At 35.8% G+C, this 15,912-nt stretch overlaps 1 protein-coding gene across 1 annotated transcript; it reads right to left on the bottom strand.

The window, feature by feature from the left end:
- Positions 1-4,721: 4,721 nt before the first annotated feature.
- LOC143722442 (uncharacterized) lies at positions 4,722-15,912 on the bottom strand. The gene is made up of 5 exons (XM_077213842.1): positions 15,178-15,912; positions 8,445-13,038; positions 8,261-8,339; positions 7,893-8,083; positions 4,722-4,912 (listed from the first exon to the last, which is right to left on the bottom strand). Exons 1-5 carry the CDS (start codon positions 15,910-15,912, stop codon positions 4,722-4,724), a joined length of 5,790 nt encoding a protein of 1,929 aa, XP_077069957.1.

Genomic DNA, 15,912 nt, shown 5'->3' with positions numbered 1-15,912 from the left:
CGCCATCCTGATTTTTATTCAATACCTACTTTTTCAAACTCCTCCTAGACCGTTTGTCTGATTTTTACCAAAATCGAATCGTGTCGTCTCCAGACCGTGGCGACTAAAAGTTATGGATTTCGTGACGATAGACAAAACCGTTTTTGTATACCACAGCATCAAAGTTGAGGCATGCTGCCAAAATTACTATTCAGGCTTTATCTATGCAATTCTTTCACATTTTTACACCAAACTTTGTATGTGTCATTGTCACCTCACTCTGATCACATCAGTTTTGTAACTGTGCCGCATATTGGTCGAAAGTGATAATCCAACGACTCATATTTTTAGTTACTGTATGTGATTTTTCAGCCATTTTTCAGCCAGTTGGTTTGATTCTACTTACAGTGTTTGTTTAACTCATTTAACATTTTGCCACTGCTGTGAATTTTGGATGTAACTTTAGAAATGTTGGTCTGGCTGATTTAAAATTTGGTGTTACTATTTGTACATTGTCTGCATTGTCATGTACTTTGAGAAACATAGCTGCTATACGTCAATTACATTTCAGCACTTATTGGACAGGGATAATAAAAGCTGAATAGAACAGTCATACTGTCTAGCATACTTTGTCTATCATGCAAAAAGTGACCCTGCATTACACAAAAAATAGACAATAATGAACAAAACACTATAGTGCCTACCTTGCAGACTTGCACTCCAAGTGAAGCACATGGATTAATTATTTTATTCTAAATATCTATGTTTTTCCAGCATGCATCAACGTCAAAATATATATTATAGGCTAGTCTCCTTTAATAAAAACTGCCAGTAGGTAGTAGCAATTTTTAATGAGTGAGTGATTGAATCATTCATTAAAATTGCTGATATTCAATGAAAACAGCATTCTTGTTCACGTGATAATGCTTTACTGTATCTTATGTTATTAATATAAAAGTCATTACTAGGGCATTTTTCCCACATAACTTTACATGTAGCCAAAAGAAAATTGTTTTTATAGAAAATGTATATTATAGAGACCAATACAATTGTATATTTATTTTAAATGGACAGCAATATATTTAATCATGTCAACTTGAAAAATATGAATATTGAAAAAATGTTTTATTGTTTTATTTTATTTATAAAGGTTTAACATCTAATTATTTTCCAGCATTTTATAGATTATATGAACACTAGTTATATAAAACAATGTTTTCAAGTTATACAAATTAATTAAATCTATGCATTTATTTCCATTTAAATGGACGTTAACTGGTTTAAAAAAAATGAACAAACATTGGGCTTAAAAGTTTCCTTATACTGGGGCTTCCTCTAGTGGGCAACATTAATACCACAGCCTTTATATTTTAGTTGGAATGGCTGATATTCATTAGGGATTAAATTCTCCCTTGGTGCATGGAACCCCCATTACAAAATATGTCTTAAATACAAAATATGTCAAAATATGTCTTAATACACCAAGACACTTACAGTTGTATTTTATACTGGTATTTGAGGATGGCAGTTGCCACACCCGGTATATGCATCCCTGCGGTTTACTAGCCTGCTGATTGTTCATATAAAGACTGTTTCATCTAGGTTACAATTCCAATATTATCAAAAAGAAGGCAAAAGTCATAACAGTGAAGGACATGAGTGTAGGAGGAGTTAATTGTTACAACCCTCAGAATTATAGTTCTTAAGGATTTTTGTTTGTTTATACCGTAGTCCAGTGGTTCCCATACTTTTTAGAGTGTATGGTATTTTTACCTTTATAAAATAAATTATATTTTAAATAAAAAATATTCAATGCAGAAATATGCAATGTATGATTTAAAAATGAAACTAAAAACAGTACGTGGCAGTAAGTCGCTATATTTATAATTGAGTCATCAAGTAGATGTAAAGTAATGTAACAAAGCAAGTGGCTGTATTAGTGAATGGTTCATTAAATCATTGACTCCAGGATTCTATCAATGTTTGGATTGTACTATTTTTTATGTTTTTGAAAGAAGCCTGTTATGCGCATCAAGGCTGCATTTATTTGACCTAAAATACAGAAATGTTTTTTTTTTAATGAATCCTGAAAAAAGTATCACAGGTTAAAAACAATGTTTCTAACATTGATAATAAATCAGCAAAATAGAATGATTTCTGAAAAAAATTCACGTGACTGTTTAAATTGGAATAATATTTTTTATCAAATAAATGCAGGCTTGATGCACATAAGAGACTTTCTTTTTTTTTTAAACATAAAAATAGTAATGTGTCCAAATTTTTTACCAGTAGAATGCTACTGTAGGCTACTATTGCTGCCTAATTATCTAAAATGTTAAAGTTCTTCAAGTCACCATTTCGCGTGTTGTTGTGGGCCTACACTTCACATAATAGGCCTGTAGGTGGCACCTGGGCTTCATTTAACCAACTATGATAGTTTGATCAAATGGGAAACGGTGTATCAATAAACATAGAATAAATAAAAAGTGACGTTAATACTACCATTAATGCGACTTTTGGTGCTGGTTTTGTGCAGAGCTTTGTAGTCAATTAACATCCTTTGATACCAACGACGTAGATCCAGATATCATAAATGTAAATTTGTCTGCCCATCTAATTTTCAAACGATTTATGAATGACTGGAAAATTACTGCTCCACTTCACATTTCAATTAAATTTGAACTTGAGCCAGGTGAAGATTGGTCGGTGTATTATAAATGGCAAACAGGCTTCAATTAATTATGTAATATTTTAAAACATATCATAAGTGGATTTTTTATTGAATCGACACACTACCTTTATATAAAAAAAATTGTTTGGTTTATTCCTTCCTGCCGTCGAGCCATAGGTCTACTCACTGAAATACCTATATATTTGGCTCGAGAGCATCGGTTCCCGAGCAGGCTGTGGAATACAACTAGCATTTTCATTTTAAAATGCATTACTTTTGCTACGGTTACGCCTGCCGTCCACACAAACTATTACGGAGTTTTGGACCATCGTCTGAAGCAAGACAGACGCAAGTTGACGCAAGTGACGCAAAATATAGCAACATGTTGTGGCAACACGAACAAAAAACGGACAATACTGTAGCGTGCGTGCTTGTGTAGATCCAGTCACTTTTTTTTTACCGCAAAATAAATTTGATGAAATGTCATATTATGGCATTTTGCCAGTTAGAAATACATAGTAAGTTTTAATGTTATATGGTGGATTAGAATTAAATGAATGGTAAAAATATAGTCTAGATTCTATGTGGAGATAATGATTTGATGTAAACAGCAATGCATGGTTTAAACAGTTTAATGTAGCTACCATCAGTTTAATTGATGTTATAAATGAATGTGCTGCCTTCACTGAAGCACACACACACAGTATATAGATAGTCACTGGATTTATGGCTGCAAATAAAACATTGAAGATCACAAAATAAATGCAAAGGCAAAAAACCCTCTTCATATAAATTATAATAAAAAATAATAGAATTCTTAGTATGCATTAACAATAAGTAGCATTTCTGAAATGAACATAATAATGAAAATACATACATTTGTATTATCAATCTGTAGAGCCATGAAAGTTTTAAGTACAATGTAGCTCTAAAAACTTGAAAAAAATGTTTTACATTTTAAAAAATGCATATTGTTAGTAGACTGCCAGTTTATGTTTTAAAGTAAAATCATTTTATAATGCACCGTTTCAAATACAAAACTCCTGTATCCAGCCATGTTTAAGTGCCTTGCTCAAGGATACTGTAAAATACAGGCTAGCAAGGGGACTAGATACTTACTAAACAGTAATTTTATTAATCCGATACACAACAGATGATTCAAAGTATAGGCAATAGAAACCTAACCAAAACAAAAAAGTTTAGCAAAGCTAAGACACTGATAATAAACAGGTGAAAAAATAGTATAAATACATATAGATAACAATGAATTGACCAGACACATGTGAGCACAATGGACAACAGATGAAACAAATGACGCTAGAAAATAGGCACCTCAGAAAACAGGAAATAAACATAAGTAAAAACTTTAAGTATAAACATAAGTATAATTTTTTTAAATCAAAATACCAGTCAGTCCTAGAAAAGAAAAAGAACATGACAATACATGCACTTCCGAAAGGCAGCTCTTCATGCCTAAATACAACAGCAGTATGGTGGTGGAGAGAAGAGACTAAGGTGCAGCAGACCGAGGAAGACGAAGAGCCCATGGGTGTGCAGTGGAGGAAAGACTAATGCAAAATCAATGGAGCTTGCCTCGGCAGAAATGTGCATAGTGAGATGCCTTGATGAAGGCGCAGGAATAGAGGCTCATGGTGGAGGTGGTGCAGACCAGTGCAGATCATATGGAAGACCAAGGCAAACTCAGGAAGGCTGGAGAACCAAGGTGATACCACTTGACTGGAGGACCAAGGTGGACGTAGAAGATCTGCAGATTGAGGTAGAGCTGGTGGGAGTGAAAAAGATGGTGGAGCTGGAAGGATGGACTACAGGAGCCAAATTATTGGAGGGTGCAGGCAGAGTCTGTTGTTTTAACTAGAATGTGACAGATGATGTCATAGTCCTACAACACAATAAAACAACATTTTGTTGTTTATTGCAGTTTTATACAGTGTTAAACAAATAGTATGCAAATTATATTATACTAATATATGCAAAACAGCAATTATAAATACTAAATATGCTCAGATCAAGTCATTTTAAAGATGTTTTTCAGTATGAATGACAGAGTGGGTTACCTTGATGGAGCCAGAGGGTTGGAGAACCAGTGTGATACCAGTGGACCAGTGGGCCAAGTGAAGACGGAAGATGTGCGGGACAAGGTGAAGCCGGTGGGAATGAGGATGATGGTGCAGCTGGAGGGATGAAGGTCCCCGGTGGAGCTGAAAGATGGGACGGTGCAGGCATCGCAGTAGGCCTGGAAGTCTGTTGTGGAACCAGGGGGATCTCAGACCAGGACAAAGTCTGAATGATGAGGGATATGTTGAACCAGAGGGACAACAGCCCATATAGTAGAGCCAATGGAGTGAGCAGCAAAGGTGCAGCCAAGTGAACATAAATCAAAACCAAACAACTTAGCCAACTAAAATAATCGCTACCAATAAACTGAAGAAACAGAGGAGTTTGAATAGAGATAATAATGAAAGAAAGAAAAAATAGACACAAGTAAGCATAATGTTTAACCAAGGAAACAAAATAAGAACACTACAAACCTAGGTAACACTGAAAACAGTATGTAAACAGGAACATTTGAACAAAATTAACATTAAAATAGGAGTCCTAAAACAGAAACAGAACAATACATATATAATGTTGATGTCTAGTGGCTTCCTTGACCTAACTTAAGCTTGAACCAGCAAGTTTTCAGTCCTACTTTTGAGCCTTGGCAATTATGCAAAACCACACGTATGGGAGTTGTCAATACATGTTAGGTACATTTGTAATTTAGTTAAAATAAATAGTATATACACTTGTAAGTGCAATATCATTTTGTTTACATTGTACAAAGTATACTACCAAATTATTTCTTAAGGCATTGAATATACGTTGTATTCACATTGTAATACAAAGTGTAATGAAAATGAGTTATTTCTGGTACTACTGTCCGGTTGTGAACAGTTTCTGCTGTGAATGGAAGTATCAATGTTGTCATGACTATGCCACATCTGCGTTTAATCTCGAAATGTCCTTATAGTATTCCTACAAATATAACAGATTTTTTTTTAATATGTTGTAACTTAAAAAAATTCTGAATATGCAAAAACTATAAATACTCACATGAATTCTGTATTTATGAGCATAGTTTTAGCGAACTGCAGTCTTGTTGTCTGCTGTGCATCAAATGAAGTAGGTTTTTTTCTCAAATAGATGAACAGATGGTCAGTTGTTTTAAACCAGAAGATGATGGTAGTGTCCTCATAGTCCTAAAAAACAATAAAACAAAATTTTGTTGTTTGATGTAGTTTTATGAAATATTAAGAAAATGTATGAATAATGAGGTTATGAAAAGCACATTCAAAACAGCATTTAATAAATAATAAATATACTCACATCAGGTCTCTCTGAAGATGATTCTTTGTTCAACTTTTGTTGTTTGTGTGATGGTAAGAGATGACATGTTCTTTTTTAACCGGAGTAGAGGTTGCTTGTTTAATTCAGATGAAGGATGACATGGTAACATTTTTGAATGAAAATTGGGAAGTTAAATTGTCCATAAACTCCAGATTGTGGCTTGAGAAATGTTTCTGCTACATAATATGAAAGTAACAGTACAGTTTTGGCATCTTTTTTTTAACACCATAATTTACTTAAATTAATAAATAAAATTAGCTGTACACAACATGTATAATGGTATTACACAATAGGGAAGGAAAACAGTGCTATAAGTAGAACCACACAACTTCAAAGTACTCAGCATAAAATGTGCTGTATAATGGCAACATTGAAGAAAAACACTTTAGCTAGTTCTGGAAAAATATTTGAATTTGATGTCAATTTATCTGACATGCCCATTTATTGTACAAAATATTAGACAATAAAAAATGACTACTGCAAGAAGTGGTTCTACTTACAAACTGAAAGAAAAAAATTACCACATGCAACTTTACAGTATGGACATAGCATTGAGAAAGCCATTCTGAATCTCTGTTCAGAACTGATGCAAAAAAGGCTGTTATTTAAAAAAAGTTTAATGTGTAAAATGTAGTACTACTAAAAGTACATATGTAATTTGAATCCTACAGACCTGAATACCTAATATGATGGTCTGGCCCCATAGTCAAAATCTCAAGCTACAACCATGCTATAAAGTGATAATACTAATGGGTGTGGTTTTGCATAATACCCTAAATTTGCTGATTAAATCTTAATACACGCTTAATAAATTTAAAAAACATTTAGTGAGCAGTAAAAAAAAAAAAGTAAAAAAAACAAAAGAGGAGACCTGGGTTGGCTGACACAATTATAAATAAAACTTTTAAATAATCTTGCCAAAAACAAAAGCAAACAAAAAAACAATATAAAATACAAATAATATATAAAAAATATACAATATATATATATATTAAATATACAAATTACCCATTGTACTGATTTCACAATAAACATCACAAAAAAATAATTGCCATTTTTAGACCGCTGCTTTACAGTCTTGTAAATGTAAAGTCTATAAATAAACATTTGCTATTAACATTTGCTATTACTACCATGATGTTCTGCCCCAATTCCTTCAACATTCCCTACTCAAAATCCACTAGCTATGTATTATGGGGTTGATTGGCACAGTTTTAAACCATAAAACAAATATCTAAAAAAATAAAACAAGTTAAACAATTTTGGAGTGGCCTTGTGACTTGACTCCTTGCCCCCGATGCGTTGGTGAATCTAGATAACCTTGGGCTGATCATCTTGTCAACAGTGGCAATGGCTTATTCAAATATCTGCTCTATAAACATTTAGTGGTAATTTACACACCATGGTGACCATGATAAGGGTGAATCAGAGTTTTTATTCTGAAGAGGGAGCTTGAGAAATAAGAAATTTATATCGAAGGAACATAGAAGCTTTTTTAAATTGATAAAAAAGGAAAAAAGTTTTGTTTAACCATAATTAAAAAGACATTCAGTAGTTTGATGAAAACTTAAAAACATTTAAAAATAAACCCTGTGCCAATCAACCCCTGTGCCAGCCAACCCGGTCTCCAGTACCTTCCCTTCCCTAGGGAGCCGCCTTGTCTCGTGTCTTTCCTCCCTACCCACCCCCTCCCCCATTGGCAGGCGGAATCTTTACCACAAATTTGATCACAGCAGTGAAATGAGTATTGCCTGGTGAAAACTATAGTAAGTTTGCACAACGTCGATACTTATACCTTCCATATCTTTAGTATAAACGTGATCTATTAATGTACCTTTTTCCGTTGTTGGAGTTTGTACATGTTGACTGTATCCATGGGTTTCCATTAATTTCACAACTGTAGATGAAGTAAGGATGTCTTCGTTAAAGTCTCCCATGATTATTTTCTGTCCTGGATGCTTTTCCACCTCTTCAAGAACCTGTAATAGCTGTTGTCGAAACATGTCAGTTTTATATGAGTTGGGTCTATACAAGAGAGCAGCAGTCAAATTGACATGTGGAACTGTAAAGTATAAACATTCTAAGTTCCAGTTCTCAGGAGTAAAGATGTTACACTCAATTTTGTCAGAACAATATATTCCAACTCCACCGCCTCTCTGATGTTTTATTTCAGTAAAAACAGCAGTACTGTTGTCATAACACTTAGCTCTTGGGTTGTGCTTGAACACAAAATCTGGTATTTGTTGTTCTTGTGCTTTGTCCTCAGCATTCAGCCATGTTTCTGTCAAACAAATACAATCAGCATTCATTAGAGCTTTATGCGCAATAACATCCTGAAAGTGAGCTTTCAGACTTTGTACATTAAGCAGCGCTATTCTGAATGTACCAACGGATTTAGTGGAACTGTACTCTTCCAAAGGGAATTTTGGCATATCTTTCAAGGCCAACTCAATTTTGTCATTACAAAATATAGCCGACTCTTTAAAGTCCTCAATTATTAACCCACTGAGAGATCTTACACGGCTCAATGCAACATATGCTTGCCCTGCTGTAAAGATTTTCTTAAGTGATACAACAGCTTTATCTACTGTGAGTCCTTGCACTTTGTGAACTGTACATGCCCATGCTAATCTGAGAGGAAACTGACGCCTAATACCACCATCATTTGTGACTTGGTCTTCTTGTACCTCAATTACTGTTGAATTTTGGGAGAATCTCTGGTGTCTTTTAGATCTCTGAATTTTACCGACATTTGGATTATCAAACTCCACATGAATGGCTGATGGGAAATCATCATCATTATTTCGACTTTCACTGACGTGGACCACGCTTCCAAAAGCTCCATTGACTAAACCGTCTGCAAGATCAATATTTTTTTTTAACATAACCTTTGCTCCAATACCCAGGGAAACACATGCAGACAAACATGAATTGAAAATGTTCCTATGAAATCCAACTTTACGTTCCATTCGTCCAGTTTTTGAATTTTTCACATAATCTTGAGCATGTATACTGATTGCGTCTGGGCAACATTCATTTAGTCTTTCAATGTTGTATTTATCAACTTCGGCATTCGTAGCAAATATGTGAAGATCATTACAATTCTCCCCTGTTTCACAGTTTCTCAACATAGCAATATCAGTAGTGGTAAGACATTCATTTTTCTTACGTACTCTGAGCCGATTTAACATTTCAGCAAAACTTGGATCTTGTTGTCGAACAACTTTAGTTAATTCAGCAAGTTCAAAGTTATTCTCCCATAGGTTTACTCCTTTTGCATCAGCATAGAGAGCCGTTCCTTTAACTGGCGGAAGCTGAAAATAATCTCCCACTGCAAGAATGTTCACTTTTCCAAAGAGAGAGTAGTCACCAGTTTGTTTTATTTGTCGCAGCCTTCCGTGAATATATGACAAAAGACGATGGTCAACCATAGACACTTCATCAATAATCAATATTTGCAAATTACCCAATTTTGTCCGTAAAGAATTAATTTTGTCATCACAAAGAGGCTGATATGGCAGTCTGACGTTTGCACCAATTGAAAATGTATGATGGATCGTTGAAGCTCCGATGCTATATGCGGCGACTCCGGTTGAAGCGGTCAAAAGTACAGTAATGTCATCAGGATTCTCAGACAGCTGAGATAACAGTCTGGAAGACTCATACTGTATTGCCTTAATAAGATGACTTTTTCCTGTGCCTGCTCCACCAGTAAGAAATAATCGAAATGGTTCAGGGTTTTGTCCAAGTATTTTCTGTAGACACCACTTTCGCACTTTGTAGAACACAGCAGATTGTTCCTCATTTAGTGACCTCAGTAAATGCAGTGCATCATCTCTTGGCATTGTAGTGTGGTTCGTTTCAATGGTACACGCAGTTTGAGGGTTTCCTGTAAGATCTGGAATAAGTTCCTGAGTGTCATCTTCATCAGGCAATAGTTTATCCTTCATCAGTTCTATGCATTCGTCGCGTTGTTTTTCTGTTTCAGGACAAATCTGGGCCCAAGCATCTTCTAAATCAATATCTTGCTCTAAAAGCTGTTTAGCTCGGTCTATTTTGTCACTTTCCCTTTCAAACAATTCTCTGTTGCCATCAACTATGGATTTCACTTGTTTGACTTCACAACCACTTTTTATTACACCACAGTTGTAGAACTCCTCATATGTGTCATAGTTGCTCGGCTTCAGATCACAGTCATCATAATATGGTAAGAAAAGCTGCAGCAATGAATGATAATATTTTTCTGGATCTTTAGTGGGTGAAAACCTTGGGTACCTCACTACTGCTGGTTCAGTTCGTGTCCTTCGTTTGACATGGCCATTGTTATTATTGAGTTTAATTATTTTATTTTTCCCTGTTTTGTTATGTGAGGAAACCTCTGATTTGGTCAGAACTCTGTACTCAGAACAAAAACTGGCAAGACATAGATTTTCTAGTGGTTCTTTCTCTGGTCTGTTTTTGTACCTGTCAATGAGACTTGTCATCCAAAAACTGCTTTCATCATCAGACTGGTCATTTTCCACTTTGTTTCGGAGCATATTCAAAGGCAAACTCATCTTTACTGGATTTTGTCCTATTGGAATAAATTGTACTTTACGAGAACATTCCTTCAAATGCATGCCTGTCAGTCTGTACACTGCCTCTTGAGCAGAAACTTCTCTGTTGTGCAGATAGACACTTCCCAACTGTTTTAATGATGCTTTAGCATCAACATTTCCATTCATTGATTCGTTTTGCGTGCGCTGTAGTAGCAGTCCCATTTCTTGTTCTGCTTTTGTGATGTAACTAATTATATAGACCACTACAGAAAAAGCATCTGTGACATACTGAATATCCATGTTCCCTTGCCAAGCACGCAGCAAATCTCTGTTATACTGGTTTACCCAAACATCTTTTGGATTTCTTTTCAAGACAATACTTTTCTTTTTGGTGCACCTGTTGTATGCTTTTTCAAAGATAGTTTGATTAATCCCAATAGATGAAAAAAAGGCATCAACCGAATCAAAATTGACATCAGAATTTAAAGCTGTTTTGACTTTCTTTATAATTACACTTGCTGTGTCATCTTCATCTTTTCCTTTCAACTCGTCTGCATTAGTTTGTCTTGTAATAAACGTACGACTGGATGGTGGTCGTGGAAAATTAAATCTACAAACTGTATTTTTCTTCCGACATGTTTTTGAATGTCTTGTACTGTGCTTCTGAACACTGTTCACTGTTTCGTAAAGTACAGTATCAGCTTCTGGTGGTGTCTCACAAGTGATGTAAGTGTCAATGAACTCAGCAACCAGACAATCATTTTCTGCATCATTATCATTGAGCTTTGGAGCATCTTCCACCCAGAACAGGCAGTGAACATGAGGAGAACCACGCTGTTGAAATTCAACACGGTAAAAGTAGTCTTTTATCTTGCCAATAGGCTGGGCTGGTGACATTATGACATTTTTTAGAAAGCAATGCCATCTGTGATCAAACATTCTTGCTACAGTGACAGGATTTCGTCTTATGAGTCCACATTTTTCAGACCAGTCAAGCTCATCAACATTTCTTTGTTTTCCCTCTTGTTTAATAATAGTGCTCATCATTTCAGGCCATCTCATATCAGCAGAACTAAAAGATGCAAAGAATGTTGGTATGCCTAGTTGTCTTATCAGGGCAAACAGATCTTTTTGCGCAGACATCCAATATGGAGGAGTTCCTCTTACTGGTCTTAAGAACTTATATCCTTCATCATAATTTAGTATTCTTTGCAAGGAATCAGAGTTTGTTAGCATATCTTGTGTTACCTTTAAACTATTTTTTTCACAACCTTTCCTCAGTGCAATTGATACATTAGACACAATTTGATCAACTTCTGATATATACTGTGCATAAAAAATGAAGTCTGTGCTGTGTGCAAAACGTCCATCTGCATTTAGTAATCTTGCATTTAGGTATCGTGTCAATGTAATTCTTTCCTGTCTTTCATCATGAAATGTTGGACCACCAGTAGGATAGAGAACAGGGAAACACTTTGCCTCATTGTCTTTATCAGTTAGCAGCCTAACAGGACTGTTACCTTCGCCTGGAGCAACATTTAGTACATCATGAAAATGTTGATCAATTATTTCTGAACCCAAATCAACAGGTTGTAGTGATGTGTCTGACAAAAGACCACTTTGTTCTTTAATATATGTTATATCTTCGTCTGGGTCATCTCCAGCTCCATTGTCATCATCATTTTTATCTGTAACATCTTGTTCCTCCATTTCAAAATCCTCAGCATCCTTGTCTGATTCATCAGTTGCATTCAAAGAGTTTACCCACTGTTCATTAAACTCCACATTATTATACCACTTATTATGTCTCATCAAATAAGACAGCGCATGTCTGACATGATCAGTGCTGACAAATTTATATTCATAATGGCCTTTGTATGTTAATTTCCGTTTCAGTTTTATTCTTATCATGTGGTCATCACATTCATTACGTGGGAGAATATTTGAAACATCTGTGGTATTAACAGGAACGCACACTACAGGTCCATGACAGCCATTCTGTTTTCCACGGGGAAGACAAAGCAACTTCATAAAAGGAATATTGCGTGCAATAAGATGTTCTTCTAAAGAGTTCAGACCTTTTAGTTCTTCTGGAACGTCCACCAAATGCATGTTGTTGGCAACACTCTCTTCAGGCAATTTCCCACCAAGGATTTTACGATGGCATGTAAAGCAAATCCACAATTTACATGTCGGATTAGCTGATAAATGGCATCTGTTCTCACATTCAGTATTGCATACATGTAAATACTTTAGTGTGATGCATCTTTCTGCCAGATCATTAATTTGTTGACCTCTGATTTTATAGCAATCTTTTCTACATTCAACAACCTGTTTTCTGAACATTAAACGATGACAAACACAGCAAACAAATTCAGGACCTGTACTGACTTCTTGATGAAACTGATTAACAGCGAAATCAATGTCTTTCTGTCTCTCCTTCTGTTTTGCAGAAATTTCCGATTTTTTATTTATTTTACTTATACGAAAGTTTTCATCATTGTGGTATTTCCTTTTAGAAGATTCACAAACAGTGGCTTTAAAGGCTGGGTTTGTGTGATACTTAATCTTTGAATATTTACACACGCTAGCTTTAAATGAGAGGTTTCTGCGATATTTACTCTTTGAATATTCACATACGCTCGCCTTAAATGCAGAGTTTTTGCAATACTTATTTCTTGAATATTCACATACGCTCGCCTTAAATGCAGAGTTTTTGCAATACTTATTTCTTGAATATTCACATACACTTCCTCTAAATGCTTTATTGCTTTTATACTTGGTCTGAGAATAGTGGCGAACAAGTTTTCGAAAATGAACATTTGTGGAATACTTTATCTTTGAATTTTCACGTTTTGACTGCCGTACATTAATATTGTTTTTATATTTATTTCGAAAATGTTCACGTTTTTTCTCTTTATAATCACTGTCTTCACAATATTTAGTTTTAAGGTTGTCAGTCTTTTTCTGTCTGTAATCACTGTCTTCACAATATTTAGTTTTAAGGTTGTCAAGCTTTTTCTGTCTGTAATCACTGTCTTCACAATATTTCGTTTTAGCATTCTTAATCTTTTTTTGCCTGAAATCGGTGTTGCTGTGGTATACCTCGCGTGCTCTTTTGCATTTAGAGTTCTCAACTGTGTCATTCAATTTCCTTTTTCGCAAATAACGATTTACTATTCTCTGATCGTCCACTTCAACGTTACATGCTTGTGCACAAACATTTTCTTGATTTTTATGTTTAACACATGTAACAACTTCATAATGATTTCCATTGCAGTGCTTCAAATAGATTGCATTATCTGTAAATGACTGTTCAGTAGGGGCGTGTGCATTCCATCTGTCATCATTAAAGGTCATTACATTTGTTTTTAAAAAGTCAGCTAGACCAAATAATTCCAGATGACTTCCCCATGTTTCTGAAAAATACATGTTAGATTGTGTCAAATAATCTTTCACTGATCTGTACTCTTCTCTTAAGTATCTCACAAATTTAGAACTGTTAGCTTCAAGATGTTTCACAACTGCACGTCTGATTTTCAGGTGTTTCTCTTGATTGCCGCATACTGCATGTGCTATTGATCTAAACAAGCAGTTACCATCTCCGTTAATGCTTTTCGTTTTGCACGGTATTCCTATAGAGCACACATTTGTGGCTTGAACAGCAACACTTTCATTAGTCAGTTGTAAGCGTGTACACAAAGCATCCTGATCTGCAGATGTTAAAGGTTTGAAACTGAACTCAGTATTTACTGTAGGACCAATAATGACATCATCATCCATTAATAAATCGTTTAACTTGCTCATATGTGGGAGTTTTGACTTTTCCTGCACACGTTTATTTTTCTTACTTGAATCCACACCGCTCTCAACCGATTTGCACATAGTTGCTGGTTTGTCTGCACGCGTTTGTTTACCAGGGTCTTTGGCACACTTACTCTGCTTTGCTGCTTTTGTGGGGGAAACATGTGTGACGCTGCTTTTTTTACCAGACTTACATGAACTTGTCTCAGCTGTTAAAGGTTTGAAACTTATTTCAGCATTTACTGAAGGTCCAATAACATCACCCATCAATAAACTGTCATGCAACTTGCTTACATGTGTAACTTCCGACTTAGTCTGCACACGTTTATCTTTCTTACTTGAATCTAGAGGCGTTTCAGCCGGTTTGCCTACACGTGTTTGTTTACCACCGTCACACTTAATCTCTGCGGCGCTCATAGTTGAAACCTGTGTGATTTTGCATTGTTGACCAGACTGAATTGAACTTGTGCCAGCAGATGTGGCCTTACCAATTACTGTTGCGGTTACACCCGTCACTTCAAATAATTTCCCCTGACCATTCAGTAATATACCAAGGTTAACAACATGATTAAATAACATGTAAATGTCATCATAAAAAACTACTACACTTGTGCCTGTACTAGATACCATACCTTTACCATCACGTGAATGGGAATCGACTACAACAAATATTGACCCCACCTTTATAACTGCACAAATGTAGCCACCAAGGTTTAACAGACATGCATCAGACTGGAACAGGGCCCTCTGAAGTGCATCTTCTATAGACATGCTCACATCTCGCAATGCTCCATCATATTGATCAACACCAAAAACACCACTCAGAGATTCTGACATCTTTATTGAAAATGTTGTGTTGAAGAGTGTGTGCACGGTTGGCAATTCTGGAACAGCAACATAACCACGCCTTGATCGATCATTGATCTTCCCCTGCAAGTCCATTGAGGTGTACAGCTTATCTCCATGCAACAGAACAGCATCCAGGTCCTCTGTTGTCCAGCTCAGCACATCCTTCAGCACACTCATCATGACAGCTGTGACACTGTTTGCTGCACACTGTCTGCCACCGTTGAAACCAAAGCGCGAATCACCCTGATGGAAGGAACCCTGTATGACTTTCAGTGGAAAAAGATCAGAGTTATTGACAGGCAAAGCACTGGTAATATCACTCCAGCTTTTTGTAGACATGAGAAGACTTGTGGCAGACTTTGGAACACTTGTGGCAGACTTTGGAACACTTGTGGTAGACTTTGGAACACTTGTGGTAACACTTGTGACAGATTTTGAAACATTTTTGAAAGCCTTATGACAAGTTTTTTGATAATTCTTTGTGTGAAATTTCATGTCTGAGTTTTTCATGTCAACACTCTCTTGTAAAGAGCTGTTAGAAACTGCCTTTTTTTGGAGAGGAGGCACAACCTCTTCTAATTCTATGAAGGAACTGAGCGAATGACGCTCAGCATTCCTCCTTCTGGCCGCCTGGGACCGGCGGAAACCCTTTCCGCGTGGCAT

Source organism: Siphateles boraxobius, unplaced genomic scaffold (genome assembly GCF_051911475.1).
Source record: "Siphateles boraxobius isolate OS27281-9 unplaced genomic scaffold, OSU_SipBor_1 66, whole genome shotgun sequence".
Classification (NCBI taxonomy): domain Eukaryota; kingdom Metazoa; phylum Chordata; class Actinopteri; order Cypriniformes; family Leuciscidae; genus Siphateles; species Siphateles boraxobius.
Note: the sequence above shows the minus strand (reverse complement) of the source record. Positions and strands in the feature narration are given on the sequence as shown.